Genomic DNA, 25355 nt, shown 5'->3' on the forward strand with positions numbered 1-25355 from the left:
AGACAAAATACCAGAAGTAAAAAAACGAATAACTCCGTTTTCACTAACGAAAATTGAATAATACTAAACGTCTACAAACTTGTTTGTCCGCCATTACATACGAGACAGCTGATTCTTTGTAAACAACTGACTGGTTCATCTACTCTCGGCTAGAGGGGTGGTGGTCCTTCAAAATCGTGCACAATCTCTCCTCGATTTGCATTGAATTTCAGAGGCTGCAGTCCTAAAGTTTCGCAAAGCAGGAAACTAACAGAGAAAGCAATTAAATATTGGTTGAGGAGAGCAAAGGGATACATTTCTTCTTAAAAATATTATATAGGAAAAAACCGATAATAGTGCATATTTTTTCACCTTAAACTTTATTTCATCGCCAAAAACGATTCCATTTGAGCAGATCCCGAGAAAAAGTGAATATTAGATTTCAAGTCTACAGAAGTTCTTTCTGCTCGCAGAGCAAACTTTAAGTTGATAAGAACCTGAAATTCACTTGACCAGATCGATCCTACTATTAATTCACAGTGATTTTAATTGCGAAATGCAGCCTTTGGTACTTCTATATTCTTTAAATTCCAATTTTTCTTAGAATATCATTACTTATTCGTACAAAAAATATGCAAAGCTAATTCTCAAAGTGAATCAATTTTTCCATAACGTCTCTAATATTTTTAATTAACACTGATGTGTATGACAATTTTTAGAAGCATTTCATCAGTTTGGACTTCCATTGTCTAATATGATATAAATTGATTTGAAATCCCTGAAAGAATCTGTAAAATATTTAAAAGATTAGCTGAAAATTATCAATTATATCAAGCAAAAAAACTGAAATTACAATGGAATAAAATACAAGCAACAACCATAAAATGAAAAAATTGAACTATTAACACGAGATGAAAATAAAAAAATTATTAACAAGTAACGTGGCTTGGAATCTTTTAATTTTTATTTCTTGTTAATAATTTTTCAAATTTTCATCTCGTATTAATAGTCCAATTTTTTTATTTTTTTTTGGTTGTTGCTTGTATTTTATTTCATTGTAATTTCATATTCAACGTTCCCAGTCTTTTTCAGAGAACTTCAAAATGAATAAAAGCAATTGAAATTGAAAAATGCAAGGGCCTTGATGTATACATTATGGACATTTTCTATGGATATATTAAAGATGACCTTGATGTATATCTCATGGACGTTCAGGTAAGTATTGCCCGGACGTCTATTAGATTTTCTTTGGCTGTAAACTTCTCCAATTTTTTTGGGTAATAATATTTATAAATGTTTTGAATTGACGTTATTACTGGAAATGGGGAATAATCATTAATAATATTCAGCTTATTTGAAAATATTAACAAAAAATACAGTAATATCTGTTAGAATCTGAAGTATAACATTCAGAAAGAAAATACATTTACGTCAAAATAGTAAAAGCAAATTATAAAAATAATATGATTGGTTTAATAAACTCTTTTTCACAACATTTATTAAAACACTTTTTCTTGCTAATACTTTCTACATTTTATATAAATCATTTACAATTTTATAATAATAGTTAATATTGGAACGTAATAATATTTATATTTTAAACATTCAAATTATGCTGAAACAGTTTCAACCATAGACTTCTTGATAATTTCTCCGAAATTTTCATCACACTCGCCCATGGGATTTTCAGCATTTTCGGAACTTTTTTCTGTTTTTTCGTTACTCGCCGAAGTTTGACCAGTGCTCACAGAGTTAAAATTGGCGCTCTCTTCAGCCCCCGAATAAGAGTTATACTTTCCTGTCAATAGGTCAGTGAATGATTCAATTTTGTTATTGGCCCCTACGGAATTTAAACTTGTGTATTGGTTTTCTTTGGAATTCACGTTACCAGCTGAAAAATTATCACTAGAAAAGTGTTCATATGTCTGCGGGAAAGACCCTTCTATCGGTTTTGTTGCGAAATCGGGCGGATAGATGCCCCCGTAGGGGTTGAATACCGGTGAGAAGTCGCCGAAACTGCTCGGATACGGCTGAGTGTATTGATTAGACGGAGAGGGGTAAGGAGAACCACTAGCTGGGAAGCCGACATCGGAGAATCTGGGATCGGGGAAGTGAAACCCCTGCGCGACTGGAAACGCCTGTTTCCTTTCAACCGCGGAATTTTCCACTTCGGCGTAACAGTTCTCGCGAAAAGTATACAAATCCAGAGAGTCGGCTCGATCCGGTAGGTTAGAGAACCCCGGGGGATTGTGTCCCGGCCCCTCCCCGGGGCGCCATAATGTAGATTGGTATAGCTGCCGATGTGCACGCAGTTCTCAACTTCGACGTTGGCGCCCAAAGTGACGTCCCTCAACAAGTTGCTATTGAATTTATTTACACTTGATTTACTTGCCACTTCTTTTTCGCTCGAGTTTAGCCGATCGTTATCAATCGCATCCGTTTCCTTATTATCAGACTTCATGTCCTCCTTCTCTTTCTCGAGCTCGAGACGCATTAAAGTGTGTATGAAATGGGTACGGACCCGTACGGGATTGAACTCTATTCGTCCGCTGGAGTTGCCGCAATTGTCTCGCGAACAGCCGCACGGAAAATTCAATCTGTCCACTTGGCATTTGATACCAGCCTGGCTGCACGAACACGTATCCGGATCACAGTAACCTTTGCATCCGCAGCCGCAAAACTCTCGAGACGATCGTATGTCTCGGCATTCGTCTTTCTCTAAAGCGTCGATTTTCCTTACCCCTGCGGAGCGCAGTAGGGCCCTTCTCTGCCTCGTAGGGACCGGCTGCAAGAAGTAATAGTTGTCGAGATCCATCTCCGATTCCGAGGCGTCGCTAGGTTCATCTTCACTGTCACTTTCTTCGCTTGACGACACAACAGTGCCTACCGTCGCGTTCCTTTCCGATCGGAGTTGTTGCAGCAGTTGGCGATGTATCCTTCGCTGCTCCAAGGCATGTTCGGATAATGAAAACTTTTTAACGTGGCTATGTTGCGCTCCCATACCAAGTGTCGATCCTCCCTGTGAAGGAACGCAGGTAAACCCCTGCGCCCGTGGAAAATAAAAGACCGTGACGCTGTCAAACGTAATCCCACGTCGTTTCTTAGCCTCCGGTTGTTCATGGTCATCTGTGGGTAATTTTCTCTTCAGAGAACTCTTCGATGGCTTGGGGGATTTTGATTGTGTACCACTCAGAATGTCACCTATGTCACTTTCAATTTGCGAATCTTCCTCACACCTTGGAAGTGCTACTTGACTAGCGAATTCCTCAAACTGGGTATTAGTTATAGTTCCTTCGTTCAATCTATACAAGAAGGATGTTTCGCTGTCGCTCTCGATGATTGCGGCGTTCTCTTGCGGCCGTTCTTCAGATAGTTCCGAACCTAGGCCGGAATCAGATCCATCTGACCTATCGTGAGGTTCTTCTGCCAACTCCTCGGTAGTAGGCGGGAGGCTTTCTGTGGCGGAATCTTCGCCGGTTTCTTCTTCCATTTCTGTCCTTTCATCACTAATGTCTATTGCTTCTTCGTTTGATTTTGGCTCTGGTTTAGAAATATCACGCAGTTCGTTCAAGTCTTTGTAGTTTGTACTTGAAAGATTTTCAACAATAACATCAACAGAATCAACAATTTTGGATTGCAATGGCAGGGAAGCCGACGGCTTCTCATCTGACATCGCTGCGGCTAGTTCCATGGTGGATGACTCGTTAGAACCCATTGGAGATGTTTCTAGTAGTTTGGTTATTGTGGACTGAGAATGGAACCATTTTCACCTGAAAAAGAAAATTATATTGAAATATTTCAATTTGTTGTAGTTTTGAATAATATAAGATTCCCAGGGGCATTCGAAGTATTTTACAAAATTCTCTGCCATTTATAATTTATGACAAAAATATTTTATTTTTTATCAAAAATAAATCGAAATTTATTGAGAACTTCGCTGTCAAAGTTTGAATAATAAAATAAAGGCGAGAATAAAAAACTTACGTTTTATGAATCATAAAGAAAAATTGATGACATTATGTAATTTCGTTCTTTTATAACTGGATGACAAGTGACATGTATTTAATGGTTTAATAACATCATATAAAATATTCTCGATTCAATTTATGATAATGGTAGGAATATTTAAAATACTGCTTCAATTTCTTGGAAAAGGCACAGACGAAAACTTGGCATACACCGTTTCTTTAATTTGACACTAGAGATGACATAGTGACATTTTCCAAGATTCATAACATGTATTTGTGAATTCGTTCCTCAAATAACACTCGATATATGGCTTAGTTAATATATGACGACAGTAGTTCATCAGACTGCCAGTAGCTCATCCAATATTATAATTGAATTTATATGTTGCATGGATTTCTATAGTACAGTCAAAATAGTTGGAAAATATTGAAATGATTCAGAATCAATATAGATTCGAAATAACGAGAATAAGTTCATTTGTATATTAATTTAATTGCATCAAGCTTTGTTTCATATTTTGGAATCACATAATGCTCATTCATTTTATTCAGGAGTGTTTGAAAATTTGTGTTGTTTTTTAATGTTTTATCAAAGAAATCGAGAAGGCCTTGGGGTATTATTTATATACATTTCTGTTCTATGCTGATTTTCAAAAATTATCAGTATCTTTAGATTTATCGTACTCTTGAGAATGTCTCATAAAGTCCAGTAATGACATTTTTCGCGTATAAATTTGCCAAACATCACTGATATTCAATTCTTTTTAACTTATTCACGAGAGAAAGTGAATTTTTCAACCAATTAACCCACGTTTTCGAACGGTTTTCACGAATTACTTAAAAATTGAGAAATTCATTGAAAAAATAGTTCTTAGTAAAAACATGTAGCTTATAAAGAAATAAGAGGATTTAAGGTGTCTGTAGACCCAGTATAAAGGGGGTACTAGTTTGTTGAAGGTTGATTCTTATCAGGCAATTGCCAAAAATGAATGATTCAATGTGAAGTAATGAAAAACACAATTTATTTCGCTGGGGAATCTCACAGTGCTTGAAAATTTTCAATTTTAATTTTTATGAAAGTCCCTAGCAACAAAACTAAGTGAACTATGACGTAAATAATTACCCCCCAATTACCATCCCAACGGAAAAATAATCGGTATTATTTTTAATTTACTTCATTTGTGTGCTCTAGAAGTTTACTCGGTTTAAAGAGCTTAGTTATGAAATAAATTGAGCTTGAAGTGAAAGGAGCATTTTTGTAATTTTGCAAAAAAATTGCCTTTTCTACGGAATAACTCAGATACTATTGCAAAATATTGCTATAATATGTATTCAATCAATTTTGCGATTGAACGTTTTTGAGCAATTTTGGCAAAATTACGAAAACATGAACGAAGGTACATGAATAAAGTGAACTGTGAAATTGAAAAAATTATTTTTCTTTAAAATAAGTCAAAAACTATTAATGATACTCAAAATATTGCCATAGTGTGTATGCAATAATTCTGAAATAGAAAGTTTTCAAGTATTTTGGACGGCAACTTAGGCAAAATTACAAAAATACTCTTTTCACTTCAAACTCTTTTTTTTCACAAAACCAAGCACATCAAACCAGTCAAACTTATGAAGCATACTACAGGTACAGGTATGGTAATTACTACGCGATTTTAATTTTTTTTTGTTGCCGGAAAAGTCAACATTGTTAACGTTATAACTTATAAGTTTTATAAAAATTAGGAATTGAAAAAAGGTTTTCAATATGTGTTTTTGGTACCTTCATATTCAAACTTTCACCTTTGGCAATTGACGAATAAGAACCCACCTTCAACAAGCTATTACTCCGTTTGCACAAGTTGGTTGGAATTAGTCAATATATCCATTCTCCGATGTATTTCCTGTAAAAAAATTTCACCCCCGAAAAGGGATGGTATCTACCCCAAAGGCAAAAGCAACGCCTGGTACAAGGTCAACTTTGAAGTAGAACCTAAATCCAAATTGTGGTGCAAACAGGTGCTGTATGACAAAATTATACAGTACCGCCAATGATTAGACTGACAGAGAAATCAGACAAGAATTGAAGGGAGGGAAAACATCTAGAACATTGTTGATATTAAAAAATTAGAGATTTTGACAGTTGATCTCTACCTGGAAAAAATTACTTCACTTTATGCCTCTTTTATGACCAGGGGGGAATAAAGTCGGACTTTTCTTTGCAAAATATTTGATGGAATCAGCCGATACTTAATGAAAAACCATAAAGCATTCAAGAAATACGCGTTTCGCCATAAAATGGCGTCCACAGGTATGTCTTTACTCTAAAGAAACGCGTGAAGAAGCCATTCTATGGCGAAACACGTGTTGCCTTTTTGTAAAACTGTTTAGAGAAAATCTCACAAAAGCTATAACTACAATATTTCTATAGAGTGAAACATCATTAAAAACGTTTTCTATCGTTACCTTGCTTTAGTTGAATGAAAGAGCGGACTCTGATTGGGTTACTTCACAAGTGGCTGTATTTGATAATGAATTCTGCCGTATGTTAGGTTGTTGGGCGAGTAAATTGTGCTTGTTTGTTTTTCTGTTGTACGTACTTATTCACTTACCCGTAACAATATAATCTATTATTATTATTAGTTAATTTTTTACCCACGGGAAACCAAGAACTCCTCGTGAGAGTCTCACCAAATTTCTTAATTTTAGGCATAATCTTTCGATGAATTATAATTACATCTAATTATGTTATGTTTTGGAGTTTTTTCACTTGTCTCAAATCGAAGAATACAACAATTTATTATAAGAAATATACAGAACTATAAATAATTAGAACTCTCAGCATAGCAAAGCCTGGGGTACGCTTTGCTGTGCTGTTGAAAATCTCAAAAGAACTGTATATGACCTTCCTTCAACAAGCACGTTAAATAACAAAATAAGAAAATCGTTGACTGGAAGTTTTTATTTAGGATTCAAGAATTGTACTACGTACTTCATTACTTTATGGTATACTGTTATGGTCACGAAAAACAACTACATTAAATGGAGCGTACTTTTGAAAGAGACATCGTTATTATAAAATAAAACTGTACAGGGTCATCTTAATGTCTAATTTAATTTGACAAATTGTGAGAACCAACTTTCTTTTTAGGAAATACCAACAAGTTAAAGCAGATAACATATCTTCGTTATATTTACGAATGTATTATTACTCTAATTATGTGAATAAAACTAATGAGTGACTACTTTCAGAATATTCGGGGTGCGATTTCTTGTCATATTTCATGAAAAAAATTTCATATATTCGTATGCGTTGTTTTCGAAAATTACAGCGTCATAGATTTGACAAGAAATCGGAATTTTATTAATTACTCGGAAATAATTCCGCCAATTATGATGAAACTTAGTAAGTTTGGTATGTTTGCATTCACAAAGGACTTGTTTTCATTAAATTGGATTTGAAGAATCATTCCAGTGGCGCAGTAGAGTGAGAGGGAGAAAAAAGTGATTTCTCAAATACCCACAAAGCATAGTAAGTTTTGTCAAGTTCCTCTTGATTCATCTATGTCTCTTCAATTCAATATAAAAAGCATCTGGTTTTTTCCTTGTCGGATATTTGAATAATTAAAAATTATTCCATTGTAACTAGTGTTAGCAACTTTGTTCATTAAAATTATACGTTATTTATATCTTTTTCTCATGCATTCCCAAACCAACCCTTTGTTAAACTGCCAATTTTAAAGATTTCTGTCTATTATCTCAAAAGTCTTGTATGTGTTCTAGATTCTTGATCAAATGAATATTTTGTGAACATATCACACACAGACAGACATTCATTTCAAATTGAGGCAATTCTTTTGGCAGCTGTTTGGAGACAATTGTAATAAAATGTAAACTAATTCGTGCATATCAATTATGTTTATTTAAATCTTCCTTGTTTTCGAATGTTTATATCAAAAGGTGCATAATATTCAAGGCACCTCGAATCGGACTGTACAGTTTAATGACTATTTGAACTGATACCACTTGAGGAGTTATTTCCTACTGAATTGGATCTAATATGTAGATGATGTTTGCTATTGTCGACACAAAGAAAAGCATGGAAGAAGAATTCGTGTTGACAATGAGTCCACAAATTTTGAATCTGTATATGATATTAGGAATCGCACGTTAAAAGGTAAGACCTCGTTAGTCCTTCCGAGGGTTGTCGTTCCTAGGGGTGCGACAGCTGGTTAACAGAAAAACCGATTTCAAACATTTTTTTAAATGAAAATAGAAAAGCTGCTATTTTTAGATATTTCAGTCATTTCTCATTTAGCGGTCGATGTAAAAGCTTGGTAAACTTATCCAATTCATCCAAAGTATTATTATAATCACTTTGATGAGATGAATAAAACACTTTTGTCTAATTACCACTAGTTAATTTTATTTATACGGCCGGTTTCGGGTGTAACCACATTATCAAGTATATACTTTTATACTTGATAATGTGGTTATATCAAATGGCATCGTACCATACTGAAGTGAATGATTTTTTTGTTCAATGTCTATCTTTCAGCTGACGAAACTTGTATAGTATACATTGCAATTTTTCTACAATAGGAACTTAATATGAAAGTCCCATCTAATAAGGATCTATGAGAACCCCTAGCTGGGGACTTGTTGAAGGAGATTTGGATAGTTATTTGATTGAATTGAGGAAGTGTAGATTTGTTATTACAAAATGGCAAAATGGCTGTAGTTTAATGAAAGGTGTTTATGGTCGAACTAATCTTTGATTTTATCTAGATATTTTTCTGCCATGTCTTTGAACTCAGACCAAGATTGCTCAGAGTGAAGAACCACAATATTGAATATTCAGCATGTTAAAATTCACAACAGGTTCCCTTCATCTATTAGGATATTGAAGCTCTGCTGAACAGAATATATTTTGACAAAATCTGAATTTTAAAATGATTTGTCGTATTTCGTAAGAACATCATGGATAACGAAATTTGGATATATCCGACTGTACGATTATATAGGCAGTCATTCAAATATTCAAATATTGAACCCGATTATTCTTGGAAGTATTTTGATTACATTCAAGCATTTTTTGGTTAGTTTCGGTATTCAGTAGCTTCCTTTCAATTTTTCATCTTTCAGTAAAACGTTGAATGAATGCTTGTATGTATGTTTGCTTGTAACTCCCAAACTCGGGATCTGTATTTGACAGAATTATTTCTTGATCTATTCACGGGCAGATGGCGCTGTACGTAACCTCCTTGATAGGTTTCAAAAGAAAATAAAAATGGATCTTAAGAATTATGAGTGTTAACGAAATTTTGTACTACATAAAATATTTACATATTTAAATATTTTCAATTACCCGTGATTTAATACAGAAAAAAGTTTTGAAAAACGAAAGATACATTTTAAAATCTAATTCGATTATTTGAAAGCAAACCAGAATATGGATTTCAACAATGAAAACGTTATCGTAAAATGTACACCTCAAAAATTCAGTGACTTAAATATTTCAAATAATCGAAAAATCAGAATTAAGGTGCTTGACATTACATATCGAATCAAAAGATTGATTTGAAAAATAAATATAGTTTGAAAAACTAAAAAACACGCTTTTATAGCATATGAAACTAAAAAGTAAAAAATTTATATAGTTCAAAAAACTAAACACGCTTTTAAAGGACATCGAACTAAAAAGTTAAAAATAAATGAAGTTTAAAAAAACTAAAAAACACGCTTTGATAAAGAACATCGACCTAAAAAGTTAAAAATATTTTTTTTTAAATAAGCTTCAAACAATAACGAACGAAAAATACTAGTGTTGTTGTGAAAAAAATATGCGCTTACAAAAAATATGGCACAAAATACCCACGCTTTTTTCACAATAATACTAGTATTTTTCGTTCGTTATTGTTTTAAGCTTATTTTAAATAAATTATTTTTAGCTATGTAGTTCGATGTTCTTTATTAAAGCGTGTTTTTTAGTTTTTTAAACTATATTTATTTCTATAATCTAAGATGCCTAAATTGTTCAATTAGATACCTGAAAATGTAAAAAATGGGTTGAAACTTCAAATAAAAACTTGCGACGTATTTAACTTTCAAAATAGTATGTTTCCTATTATTGAAAATTTATGTAGAATACATAAAGAGTAAAATATTCTTTCAACCAGGTTTGAAGTTACGAGAAAAATATCATTTTTAATTTTGCAGACAAAAAGTTTCTCACTATGATTACATGTTTTGAACATTCTGCACTCTATCGCTTTATTAATAAACAAATTGACCTCAACAAAGTTAGTAAGCCCACATGCAGTGAAATTGAAGAAATATAAATTCTCAATGACGAATCGTTGTCAAAAATTTGTCTTGAATGCCAAATAATAATTGAGCCCCCTTTTTTATAAGGTTATTAGAAAGTATGTTAACTTGATTCCAAGTTAGCATAGCTACCCTAGTAAAATTCTTGATAAAACTCAAATGCTAAAACTTCTGTTAACAATATTTGTCGTAAAATCATCATATCTCTGTCGATATCAAAAAATCCGTATGACGCATTTCTCTGGAAATTATTTCCTGTCATACCTTGTGTTGTATATTTTCTAGCATGTGGCAACGATAACGAATATTATATTCTTTATCACTTTTTTCAAAATATCATGAAAGAAGTCGGAATTGATTTGTAGTGTATCTCATTGAAAATATCGATATCAAGAAAGAGCAATTATAAATTTCTCCTAGTTTGCGAAGTCCTGTAAATGTTTTTTTGCTATATATAACGTTGCTTATATGACTATTTCCTCACAACCACCACAGATTCGGATCCTTTTCTTATCAATATTCATCGAGTAATTAATTGTCGATATTCAATAATTTAACCTTTTTTTTTGGAAATTATCATGGGAACTATCTTCTATTGTGCTACGTTCTAAATATTTTATTATTTAATGTGCATATCTTTAATGTACACCTTTTATTTTTTGAACGGGTCACCTCACAAAATTGAAATTTGGGATAATGAAATTAATGCAAGAATACTTTATTTTGAAGTGAAATTAACAGATGAAACTTTCAAGATGGCGACTGGAGGCCATCTGGGAAAACAATTAAATAGAAAAGGAGGTCTCGTGACACATCTTTTTGAAGCTCCTGACAAATGTTTTACAACCCTAGAATATAATGTCAATGTCTTCAACTACTACATAATGCCGGAACTTTTAATGATTGCCTGAATACATTGACATTCAACTACATTATATGAGGTACCTAATGAGCTTGAGGTCAGTTCAGAAGATGCTCAAAATGGTTGCCTTGAACTTCTTGACATCTGAATAGCCTATCCGATATTTCACGCCGAACATTTTCGAACACAGTAACGTCAATATCTCTACAAATATATACTATTCTCTGTCGTATATTCAAAGTTTCGTACACATTTTGCTTCAAATAGCTCCATAAAAAAAGTCCAAAGGTTTCAAATCTGGCGAGCGGACTGGCCATTCTGTAGGATCTCGACGGCCAATCCAACGACCGGGAAAAGTAGTATCCAAATAGTTTCTTACTTGTCTGGAGTAATGTGGTGGTGCTCCATCTTGTTGGAATACAATGTCCATATCGAATTCATTAGGATTCGCTTCGACGATTTCAGTGATGAGAGGGTCAACAGTAGTTTCCAGCATATTCAAATACAGTTCCCCTGTTGAATTTTGATCAATAAATAGAGGTTCTACAATATGGTTTCCCAATATTCCTGACCAAACGTTAATTTTTTTCTGGATATTGGGTATGTGTTTCCGGAAAACGCGAGGGTTGGTGTACATTCGTCGCTAAAACAAATATTGTGGAGATAGGTTTCCGTCATGATGGTTTCCGTCATGCTTTCGCAGAATTTTGTTCTTCGATCAGGGTCATCTTCAGTTGATTGGTGTACATTTTAATTTTGTATGAATGATATCTATTCCTCTTCAAAAGTCTCCACACAGTAGAAGGAGACACTTCACAAACATTCGCGACGGAATTAGTAGACTGTTCAGGATTTACTACCATCTCACCAATTATTTGCACTTATTGTTTTTCCGGCATGGACGGATGACCTGGGGGCTTTTTTTATGTACACTATCAGTAGTTGTGAATTTAGATACAAATTCCCTCAAATATTTTCTACAGATAGGACGATTCGGAAAACGTTCATTGAAAATCCTTTCGGTCTCGTGAAAGTTACGCGTCGCACCGTTAATAAAAATCGCCTCAATTTTTTTTTTCAATGGACGAGAATTGACCATTTTAGAGATTGTTGACGTGGTACCTTTCTACTACCGAAAACTAAATGAGAACATTCTAACTGAACAATGTAACAGATGGCGCCCAGTCGTCATCTTGAAAGTTTCATCTGTCAATTTCACTTCAAAATAAAGTATTCATGCATTATTTTCATTATCCCCAATTTCGATTTTTGGAGTTGACCCGTTCAAAAAATAAAAGGGGGGGACATTAAAGAAATGCACTATATAATAGGCACAAACAAACCAATTTTGGCTTCTTTCGATAACGACCTTCTAAAAAATGCGATAAAAAAGACAAATAAACGTATTGCGGTGTTGCCACATGGTACAAATCATTTCTTCTACACCAGGTGTGACTAGAACAACTCAATAATTTCCACAGAAATGCGTTTTACTGAATATTGGAAATGAAAGTTTCAACATTTGAGTTTTATTGGGAATTTCATCAGGGTGGTTGTGATAACTATCAAGTTAGCAGAACTACCCCTTAAATAGTAGCGTGACAAACAATTTTCTTTAGCAACAAATTCTTGACAATTATATATTTATTAATTTTACTACAAGTGGCCTTGATAACTTTATGGAGGAAACAATGTATCAGGCTTGAAAGAATGAGATAATAGAGAAAGTTCGAGCACCGATGTACCAGATGATACAATTCGATATTCTAATAAAATAAAATATAGAGCATGCACCAGTAAGAGTATAGATACTTTCATATCTAAACTTTCTCCCCATTAGGTTACATTTATCAACATTGAATGTAGCTCATAATATGATTGAAATTATAGATAAAAAACATGTACTTAAATCTTCTCCAATGTATCAGTCTTTTTATTATATAAATTTTTGGAATGTTTGGAATATAAACTAAGTAGAGAAAAGTGTTTTTTGTATAATTCAGTGTTCATATAAAAGTAATTATTTTGGAAGAATTTTTCTTTTGTGTAATTCAATGTTTATATGAAAGTAGTAGTTTCAGGACGGCTTTTTCTTCCAGTTTGTGTCTCTGAAATTTACTTCTTTGCATGATCTACACATTTAGTATAGATTTACTTCAGTTGAAATTGATTGCTTCCTTCCTTTCTTTGGAAGATTCCCACATTTTTTTGTATCAAGATGTCATCGATGACATGAATAGATCAAATTCATTCAGTGACATAAGGTCGTAATTTATGAATGAATTGTGTGTTTTCTATTATGCTATCTAGATTGTACTGAAGAGCCCTAAGGCAAGTGTCTTTCAGCGAAACATCGATGTCTACCAGTGAGGATGACAGTGTTCCATGTAAGTGAAATTTTAATCATTCATTTGGCATATTGTGTAAGAATCCTGTGAATTATATCTGATTCAATTCCATAATGAATGTTTAGAATACAGATTGAGTAGAGAAAAGTGGTTTTTATATAATTCAGTGTTCATATAAAATTATTTGTTTCTTTCGTGTTATATGTGTTTATATGAAAGTAGCTGTTTCACGAGGGCTTTTTCTTCCAGTTTGTGTCTAAAAGTTACTTCTTGGCATGATCTACACATCTATGTATAGAGTTACTTCTTTTGAAATTGATTGCTTTCTTTGGAAGATTCTCACATTTTTTTTCAAGATTGAGTAGTAGAAAGCCAAAAACTTTCTTTCCCAAAAATATGATTTTCTTCTGATCTACAGATACATTTTTTTGGGAAATAATTATTTTTTGGGAAAAATCCTCGGAAAAAGCAGTATTGAAGTTATTACCAATTTGGGGCCAGAGTATTCACAGTGTAATTCCAATTAGCTTTCACGGAATCAATGTACATACACATTCACAGACTTTTGTACACTATCACGACCTATAAAATTTGAATTAGAATTTTCAAAAACTTGCATAAAAACACAGATAAAACATAAATTAGTTTGGCATACGATTGTGAAATCACAAGAACATTGTGCTTGATTGGTGTGAGGTTTTTTCTAGTTATTCCCGATTCTTCTCATCAAAATACATTTACTCATAAAATAAGTTCAATTGAGAAATAATTTCGAAGAACATCTTCGTATCAGTATTGCTTTAGAAGTGGGCGTATCAGATGAAAATCTTAATTAATTTTCAGTCGTCATACATAGCGGAAATAGCTACTAACCCAACCCCTTTCAAATCGGCTCTCTATTGTTCATAGTAGAGCGAAGTGAATAAAGACACATAAACATCGAAGAAAAACAACTAATCTACACCAGGGTTGTAATACATGACCTATTGAAAGGTAAGTGGAACGATGGTTCGAGCCCGACGGATGCACGATTGATTGTCCCTGCGTTTCGTCAACTCGTGTTGGGAATAATCCTTTGCTAGCACACGTTTCGATTTTTTCGAAAACAGGAAGCAGAGAAGAAAGATGGATAGAATAAACCGAGAGACAAAGAGTAAAACAAAGAATTGAAACCAAAACAATGAAGAAAAATAAATTATTCATTTCAATCAATTGGTTGACTTTTATAAATAGTGAATTTGATTGAAACTAGTTATAACAGACAGAGAATAGAGTAAAAAGAAAGCAATAACACTAATAACTTAAAGAAAAAAACACAGAAGAAGACAGTATAAAACCATATCTTGCGAAAAGTCAATCACCCTGTCTCTGAAATGAACTGTTTGATGAAGACTGAAATTACTATGAAACTCTCAGATTAGGAAAGTATTTTTATGAATGTCATGTCGATGATCTCAAACGAAGTCGTTAAAAGTTCGAAAGCAGCTGATTTTATTCATTTTTAGTGTATTGCTAATGAATAAAAATAAGATGATTATTTTCAATACCTCTATTTTAAAAATATATATTTATATTCACAATATATAATTTCTATTCTTAGTACGGAATATAGGTGTAAATATTGATTTCAGGTTGAATATGTATGGTTTTCTGTTCATGAACAGCAGCTTAGTATCCATGAAATACAATTTTACAACCTCAGGTATTACTAACCAAAATGGCGTCATCAGAAAATGAACTATACAAATTCATTAACTCTAACTTTGTTTACTTATACTACAGTGCATTTCTTCATTGTCCCCCCTCCTGTTATTTTTTGAACGGGTCAACTCAAAAAATTGAAATTTGGGATAATTAATGCAAGAATACTTTATTTTGAAGTGAAATTAACAGATGAAACTTTCAAGATGGCGACTGGGGGCCATCTGGGAAAAAAATTAAATACAAAGGGAGGTCTTGTGACTCATCATTTTGAAGCTCCTGACGAACACTTCACAACCCTACAATATGAAGTCAATATCTTCACCTACTACAAAATGGCGGAACATTTAATAATTTCCTGAAGACAAACACATTAATATCGATATTTCTAGAAATATTCCTTTTTATCTGCCATATGGCAATTCCAACAATCCGATAAGGTTATTATTCGTTTATAAAAACGATAAAAAATGTCAGTACGACAATGAACATCATTGTTCAGTTAGAATATTCTCATTTAGTTTTCAGTTTTACTAGTAGAAAGGTACCACGTCAACAATCTCTAAAATGGTCAATTCTTCTCCATTGGAAGAAAAAATTGAAGCGATTTTTATTTACGGTGCGAAGTGTAACTTTCACGAGACCGAAAAGATTTTCAATTAACGTTTTCCGAATCGTCCTATCTGTAGAAAATATTTGAGGGAACTTTTATTCAAATTCACAACTACCGATAGTGTACATAACAAAAAGCCTCCAGGTCATCCGTCCATTCCGGAAGAACAGCAAGTGCAAATAATTGGTGAGATAGTAGTAAATCCTGAACAGTCCACTTATTCCGGATGTTTGTGAGGTGTCTCCTTCTACTGTGCGGAGACTTTTGAAGAGGAATAGGTATCATTCATACAAAATTAAAATGGTACACCAAATAGCATTCGTGAATCTGTTTAAAAAAAATCTGTTTTTCCGTTAATCAGCTGTCGCCCCCATACGAACGACAACTCTCAGAAGTTGGGAAACTTGTGCGAGCTAAGGACTAACGAGGTCTTACCTTTTTTTAATGTGTGATTCCTAACACGGAAGCCAGCATTTCTTTAAATTATCAGTGTTTTCTACTATATTGTGCATATTATATCCATATAAACCTTTCTCTTGAATCACTTTATCTATTAAAAACCCGCATAAAAATTCGATAGGTAGTTTTAAAGATCTAAGCATACATAGGGAGAGACAGCGGCAAGAGACTTTGTTTCATGGTAAGTAGGAAAAAGTGACTTATCTTTGTCTATCTGTTGATTCGTGGAAACTAATGTCAAAAATGGCTACACCGATTTTGGTATGGTTTTCAAAGTTTTTGGTTTTGGTGTTTTCTTAAGCTTTATTCAACAATTAGTGATTGATTTATTCTAATCGTAAGCACTTTAAATATTTGTTTGAATGTGGTTGACAATGTTTCTTGGTGAATGTTACACGTTCGGACTTGGTGTTGACAAATTTAAAATCTTGGAAGAAAAAATGAAATTAAAATAAATGCAATATTAAAACTGTAGGTACTAAGAATAAGTAGACGGGAATATCAGGTGAATAGTTAAAACTGAAATAATGTCCAAAATGAGGTGAAAAAAACAAGAATTAAAAAAGTACAAATACGCTAATTTGTGATGAAAACAAATTATTGTGATCTAAAATTGAACTGAATCAATAAATTGATTAAACAATAAGATAAAAATAAAAAAAATAAGGAAATGAAATAAAAAATGACGATAAACGATAAAGAATTAAAATCATAAAAAAAATAAACCAAATTACTTAGTATCCAGTATCCATAATCCGAGAAGTTTATTTTCTTATTTCAACTGTGAAACTTCAAAATTCACTTTAATTTTTGTAAAGGGGAAGGTAGGGTAAAACCGGATATATAACGGTTAATGAATGGCTTTTGGAAACTTTAATTTGTGGCTGAAAGAACTAAAGCCTTTGATTATGGGCGCATCCTTATATAAAATTAAAATGTCATGAGTGTTGAAATTTTTCTTTAAATAATTTTTAAAGAAAAAAACTCAATCACCTCTACCCTACCGGTAGGGCAAAACCGGGTACATATATATGTAAATACTATGGGGAAGTGAAAATTATTAAACTTTTCTGAAAAACAAATATTTTACTTTAGTAACACTGACTATTAAATGTTCTGTGATAGAAATATAAAACAATATTAGGTCCATTAAGTCCATTGTATGTGTGGAGTGGCCATCAAGAATCAGAAGCACTGGGTTTTCCGCACTTGGACGGGAAAATTCAATCAACTTTTGGAACCAGTATATACAAATTTCGACGTTCATCCAACCACTCAGGTGATTCTTGGCAAAACTTTCTGGGGTTGTGTCATCGAGAAGAGGATTGTTTGTCTCTTGCTCGGGGAAAAATAAACATTTTTGGCATAAAATTATCCTAGGTGATCATACAAATCTCCGCATTTAAAAGTATCCCTCGCTCAGCAGATGATAATGCACCAACCTGCTTCTTTGCTCGACAGGCAAGCACTTTTGAGGGTTTGTTAAGCACTGTTGTAATGCCCGTTTCATCGACATTTATGACTTACTAAAAGTGTAACTGATCGCTTATTATTGGGCATCTTTATTAACGTAATTGAACCCAAAATAATGATTTTCAGTGTCGAATTGTAAAAATTACAATTCAATATTTTTCCGAACGTCCAGGATTATATTTGGTACGAAATTTTCCCAGTTCAGCTTCCTTTCTCAGGAGTGGTAGCCATGACCGATATTTATTGAACATGATGCCATTTGCGACTCTAGGGGAGTGGGAAAACCATAGATTCCAGGAATAACATGTGTAGATTCCAGCCGAAATAACCTGGGATATCACAATTTTTTGCTGAGCTAGAAGATTTTTGAAACAAAAAAACATGTGTTGAAAAACAGTGTCAACACGGTCCGGTTTCCATCTCCTACGTATCACCTTCCAAAATTAGTTTAAACTCGAATTACTTACACCGAAAATAACTTGAAATAAGGGGACGCCCGAGACATCATTCGATGTAGAACCGTTTGAACAGGATCGGATCAATAGAGAAACCGCGAACGGCGCGAATATCGATCAGTTTGCCTTGTGTAACGTCACCGGCGGGCTTGGATAAATTATTATTAATTTCCACTCAGCTAAAGCATTCGCCTACGAGTTGGAATATTAGTCACGTTCTATAGGACAGAGAGATGGCCTTGTCCCATACAAAAATAATGCTTCTATAATTTTGCTGAATAAATTGGAATACACTGCGAATAAAAAGTTAGGATCCAAAGTTTGTGACCTAGTAAGAAGACGGACTTACCAAAAATTCTACAACTTGAATAAAGAAAGTATGAACATTACTGGAGTTTTTTCTCAACACCAAACCGTTATTTTAACACCTCGACACGTGTTTCGATCACCAAGTGATCATCTTAATGTGGAAGATCAAGGAAGTTTGATCTTCCTCTTGAAGATCATCATTCGATCAAAACTAAAGATGAATCACTGAGTGATACAGTTTGAAACGAGATTAAAAATAAATAATAATGATTGAATTGAATAATGAACACATGATTCGCCGGCGAATCATCAAGATGAATGAATCTCTGAAGAAGCCAGCCACTCGTACTGGCGAAACGTTAGGATGCAGTTCCAAACTATGACGGCCTTCAAACCCGAATGAAGATAGTAATACTGAAAATCTCGGCCGCGAAAGCCCTAAAAATTTATCTTTTCTGGGTAGTTTATAACTTTCACAATCTGAAGACAATTTCAATTTGCTTTGAGAAAACCAACATACTTGTAATGCACTGTTTGCAACCTTTGGTGTAGTAATGACTATTACTGGAGTTTTTTCCCAACACCAAATCGTTATTTTTAACATCTCGGCACGTGTTTCGATCACCAAGTGATCATCTTCAAGAGGAAGATTGAACTGGAAAAACTTGCAAGGTAAACCCTATTTATCTATACAGGTGTACCATACAGGTATACCCTACAGGTATACCAAACCTTTGGAGTCTTATATTAATTTTACAATTTGCCTTATGTAATAGTTAGTTGAATCTAATATTTAAAAGTTATAGCTATATATATATATATATAAAACCATTCTCAAGCTATATAAAACTTAATTTCACAATATTGCCTATCTACTTGTCCTTAATTTATTTTTATAATGTGTCCTGTAATAGTCAGTAAATCTAATAATATTAATTTAACAAGCTATATAGTATGCTATTTGGTATTGGTCCGTCATCGTTATTCATAATATTATTGTTTACTTATTTCTACACTCTCATAGGCATTTCTACACTCTCATAAGCATATATTTATATATATATAGCTATAACTTTTTAATATTAGACTCAACTAACTATTACATAAGAACATATTGTAAAATTAATTTAAGACACCAAAGGTGTGGTATACCTGTAGTGTGTGCCTGTATGGTACACCTGTATAGATAAATAGGGTTAGCTTAGCAAGTTTTTCCAGTTTAATCTATCTCTTGAAGATGATCACTTGATGATCGAAGCACGTGTCGACGTGTTAAAAATAACGATTTGGTGTTGGAAAAAAACTCCAGTAGTATTCAAAACCAATATAACAAATCCGAAATGCCGAATTACCAAATAATGGCGACTTTTTTAAAACCCAAAATTCAAATTTGAGCGCAATATTATCAAATTTTATTTTATAAGTGATCTATTTATCTCAAAAAGCACTTTAATTTTCAATCGTTAATTCTCATATGCAAATGTCTGTTTTTTTAAAATCGGTGTACTTCTTGTTCGTTGAAATTCCTACTCTGACGGTGTAAAGAAAATACATTAATGTTGCAAATTTTCTTAGATAATGCAAAAAAAATAAAAATTCAAATCATCATTACGTAAAATTTTGAGCTATTTATTAAAATGTTCACTTCAACTCTAAAAAATTTGGAATGGTAGAAAGGATTCTTAATCTAACAAGGTAGTTATTTCATTCAGTAGGTGTAAGAAACTCATACATTTTTGGAGCTGTGATTATATTGCTGCAGAATCTGTTCAATAAAATCTTTCTCTAACTATAAACAATGAATGGTGGAAAAATATTTTAGCAGTTGACAGTATTTGAGCCCTTTATGTTGGAAATTAATTATTCCATGGCAATTCCTTAGTAGAAAAAATGAAAGAAATACATCTATATAAATTCTGCAATATTGTCTATTATTGGTCTTGTTCTTTCAAATGTGACATTATTATATTGTATTTCTACTTTTACTTCCTTGGCTTATGGATTTATATCACACTTAAAGTTTTATTCGCTAATTTGTTAATTGGCTCTCTTATAAAACATGTCGCACCTATTTCAACCGAAATTTATTATGTCGCTATCTCAATTGGCGTGATTGAGCGTTATCTGATGAGATGCGATTATTCGCTACCTAATTTTATTTCATAGTACTTCAATTGTGACTTCAGTAGTGAAAGCTTATGTTCTTATATTATTTCGTTTTTCACTTTCAGAAGAAAATGATGGTATATAAACCTATATGTGTTTTATCGAATATTTTATTAATGACGAAAGTGTGCCGATTCGTCGTTCCGAGTTTACAAAACTAATGTTCTCTTCAGTTTTTGAAAGCATATTTTATGATGTCGAGAGGCAACGTTCTTGATAAAAATGTATTGAATTTATGCAAAATGAGGGAACAGAGTTACAAAAAAGTAATCTTAATTAAAAATTATTTAAAACACTGGATCTCATAGAAACGGTATGGAAAGTGAAATCGGATCTTTTGAATGAAAACAAAGAAGTTTCACTAACCAACTTGGCGTCTTTAGAAGATGAAGAAAAATCAACTTCATCTCCTGACACATGGGTGGCAAGTTTTTCTCCATGTTGGTATTAATACGAAGCCTTGTGTGTACATCTGAAAATTACACATTATCATGTCTAAAGAAAGATCGAGTATGGCAGTATTGAAGATTCTAAGACAATTCAACTTATTGAATAATTATACTACATGGGCTGAAGTGTCGGGCCTACACATAGATAGCGCCAATATTATTGCATTCACCGCTTTTTCAGTTAGTACCAACCTTCAAAAGAAAGCTGTTTCATGATATTCTACTCATATGTTTGTGAGTAGGTAATTGTGCCAAGAGCGACACCACTTTTATTATTTTCAAAACAATGGATCAAAAACAATTTCGTGTTTCTTCTTGATGGAAAAAAATAACGTTCAAGAGAAGCATTGGTTTGAAAAGTGTTATAAGGACTCCGATTTATCAGAAACAACAACTAAACGTTGGTTTGCTGACTTCAAACGTGGTCGTAGAGACACCGATGATGCAGAACGCAGTGGACGTCCAAATGAGGTAGTAACACCAGAAAACATGAGAAAAATACAAAATCTTTTGAATGATCGAAAAATGAAGTTGCGTGAGTAAGCTGACATTGTAAGGATATCAAAGGAACGTGTTAGCTTTATATTGCTTGAGTATTTGACTATGAGAAAGCTCTGTTCAAAGTGGGTGCCCCGCGAGCTACAAGTATGTCTTGATGATTCTGACCATCAGTGTTTGACCATGTTTAAACATAACAAACAGGAATTTTTGCATCGATATGTGACAATGAATGGAACATGGATCCATCACTTCACTCCGGAATCAAAACGATCGTCATCTGAGTGGACAGCAACAATCTGGAGAGCAACTGGTGAACCTCGTCCAAAGCGCCCGAAAACACAACAATCGGCTGAAAAGGTTATGACCTCGGCATTTTGGGATATGCGTGGTGTAATATTCATCGACTATCTTGAGAAGGGAAATACCATCAACAGTGAATATTATATAGCGCTATTGAAGCGTTTGAAAGCCGAAATTGCGGAAAAACGACCCCATTTAAAGAAAAAGAAAGTACTGCTTCATCAAGACAATGCACTATGTCACAAATCAATAAAAACGATGGCAAAATTGCATGAAATGAGCTTCGAATTGCTCCCGTATATACCATACTAGTACTATGTTGCTGTAGCGCTGCTGTTCCAATGTTTTGACAGAATCAGAATCAATGAAGTTAGGCGTTCGCAGCGCTATAGAACAGTACTTTCAAAAATTGTTTTACAGCGCCATCTAGCGGCGGGTTACAGAAAAATTGATAGCCTAAAAACCTTCTCCATGAAAAATTACTTATACCTACATGTCAAGTTTCATCACGATCGGTTGAGCGATGTAGAAGTGTATCACTTACCAACCAACCAACAAACATCCATTTTTATATATTAGATTCGCCAGATTTGGCTCTCAGCGAGTACTGGCTGTTCGCAGACCTCAAAAAATGCTCACCGGTAAGAAATTTTGCTCGAATGAAAAGGTTATTGCTGAAACTGAGGCCTTTTTTGAGGTAAAAAATGAATCGTTTCACAAAAGTGGTATTGATATGTTAGAGCGGCGTTGAAATTATTGTGTGGCTCTTGCTGGAGATTACATTGATGAATAGAGGCAAATAAAAAATATATGCGTTTTCTTTCTTAGGCCCAGGTCACACTATACTTATATACAGTAGTCGCACTTAGCGTCGGTCCCTTTGATGTTGGTGTCCAGGAGTTTCAGTTTTTACAATGCTGACGTATTTGACAGTGACATTTCTCCCTACTACAATCTCAACCAAAGCGTCTAAACACTGCTCAACATAACAACTATTCATATAAACTGCTCAGTCGAGGAAAACCATGTTGGGAATCTGAGAAAATTGTACAAATGATAATTTTGCATTCGTGTAATATTAAAGTAACCCAGATCATTTGGACAATGATGAACTATGTTTCAAGTAGATTTTAAAAATTCATGGGATTGGCAGATGTTCATATTCAGATGTGACAAAATATATTTTCATATCAACAAGAAAAAAGACAAGATGAAGAATGAGTTTTGTTATTCATGAACCATGGTACGAATCCATGCGAAATTTCTTTGTAGTGATTTTTGGGGCCAAATATAGTATATGAATTTATTGCTTTGAGAATGCAAGATGGCGGATGAGTTTGCCGTTTCGATTATATTAAGGGCCAATTATTAAAAATATTCCTAATCGAATTCATCACTCAAGATTTAAGAATCTGTAGAGCCTATTCTTTTTAAATTATGTGGTACTATTTAGGACTTGAAGAAGTAAAAAAGTAATTGTGTAGTGTTCAACAAACACATTTTTCAGTAGGTTGGGTGAAACCCATGAAATTCGACAACTATGGAAGGGTTGCGTGCCTATTTTGAACCCGTCGTTTGCGGAGACCTGAGACTTCAACTCCTGGGTCTGCGTGTAGAAAATTCAAACCAAAAATCACCCGAAGTGGGATTACTGTATATAGTATACTGTGCCCAGGTGTTATTGACAAATAATGAATTGTCAATAGCTTGACATTTCGTTAAAAACTTATAAACAACATCAGTTTGAGAAAAAAAATTACTAAATTGATATCATGTCTCTGTCAGGTCCGTAGAATTTTTACCTTGCACTGCGAAAGTTTTTGATCACCTTTATACCTATTCGAAAGCAATCAATCATTGATATATCAAAAAATCTGAAGTAATTTTGCAATGGAACCAATATATTAAAAACGAGATAACCTTGTCAGATAAATTCAAATTGGCCTATTATTAAATTTTGCAACTGTTTGGATATTATTTTACATATCAATAAATTTCTGCATGATACACAGCTGATACATGAGTGATATGTTAAGAAATACCTTCATCTATATTGCTTCCAACTATAGGTGATCTATAAAATTTTCAATGTTTCTCGTTACAAACGACGATGATATAATCATATTAGTTATTGTTTTGGTATTGTGACACGAATTATAGCTGAACAAAATTCAGTTTATAATAAAGCTGGTTTATAATATTTACATTCAGTTAATTCGACCTCCATGAATAAGAGTTTTCTTCTTCGAGCGAAATTTATTTGGAAAAATATTGTTCATTTCTTCATACTTGGTACTCGTTGACCCGGAAATTTTAGGAGGCCTGGATACAACTATTCAAAACAATGAAGATGATGACAAACATATTTTTAAACGCCCCGAAGATGACAATGATGGAGAAATAGAAAAATTTCAATTCACTTCAATTAAAATAGTCAGAATTATACAGCTGCTGAATAAAGATGAAAAGAAAACGTATCAAGTATTCGTTTTATTTTTACTTGAAATCAAGTTTCAATAAATCAATATGATATTGAAATCTATGTATTTTATTTAAGAGTTTTCAATTGTACAAAGTAGACAAGTATTATTAAATAAATATTAGATATATGTAAAATGTTATTGAATACAACTTTTTAACAAATAAATAATATAGATTATTCATTGTTAGTGATTTAATAGTTTTATACATGGGATTATTCACCGATATTTACAGTTCACTTGACATTACAGAGTGTTGTGTGCTCTTCTATCTTTATCTCAAAAATGGTTGATTGTAAAGAGGAATTTTGGAGCTATAGAAACCTAAGTAATCACGAAAAATCGATTTTTGTAGACTTTGACCTCGAATAACTTACGAAACAGGCTCGAGATTATATGGGACTTGAGACGAACGGCAAAATAAAGGTGTACATGAGTTTCCAACTTATTATCTCTTATTTCGACGAGAAACCTCTAATATGACTAGACTACTAAGGTATTGACATTGAGGGAACTAATAAGAAGGAAACTTATGAGCAGAGAAGTCCTCAACACCTCTGTTTGATGTAAGCGGTAGAAAGTTGTGATCGATGCAAAAAATTGTCACTCTGAACTCGTTATTGATAACTAGTTGTTGCCCGCGGCTTCGCCCGCGCAGAATTTGGTTTGTCACATCAAGTTTCGTGACAGACCATTTCAAACAAATAGTTACAATATTTTTTTATTAACCCAAAACTTCAGTTTTACAACTTCAAAATTGACGAAATTTAATACAATCTTTAAAACCCATTTTCCTCCTTGGCGTTGAATATTCCTGATTTTCTTTCTTGGTGCTTATTTACGCTATACAAAGGACCAACCTGCATATTTCAAGATTTTAGGTTCGGTAGCTTCGGCTGTACGTTAATATAGGAGTATCAGTCAATCAATAGGTACCCACTTATACAATATATGGTAGGTTTCCAGGGTAACGC

At 33.4% G+C, this 25355-nt stretch overlaps 1 protein-coding gene across 1 annotated transcript in view; it reads right to left on the bottom strand.

The window, feature by feature from the left end:
• Nucleotides 1-1429: 1429 nt before the first annotated feature.
• Axud1 (AXIN1 up-regulated 1) overlaps nt 1430-25355 on the bottom strand; it is a 130370-nt gene continuing 106444 nt past the window's right edge. Inside the window, 2 exon segments of the mRNA XM_074173804.1 lie at nt 1430-2251; nt 2254-3749. Coding sequence (XP_074029905.1) covers nt 1590-2251; nt 2254-3694 — 2103 coding nt within the window. The 5' untranslated portion in view covers nt 3695-3749 and the 3' untranslated portion in view covers nt 1430-1589.

Source organism: Leptinotarsa decemlineata, unplaced genomic scaffold, assembly GCF_025532065.1.
Source record: "Leptinotarsa decemlineata unplaced genomic scaffold, Ldec_3_MD MMD2_tig00000505_RagTag_RagTag, whole genome shotgun sequence".
Lineage (NCBI taxonomy): Eukaryota > Metazoa > Arthropoda > Insecta > Coleoptera > Chrysomelidae > Leptinotarsa > Leptinotarsa decemlineata.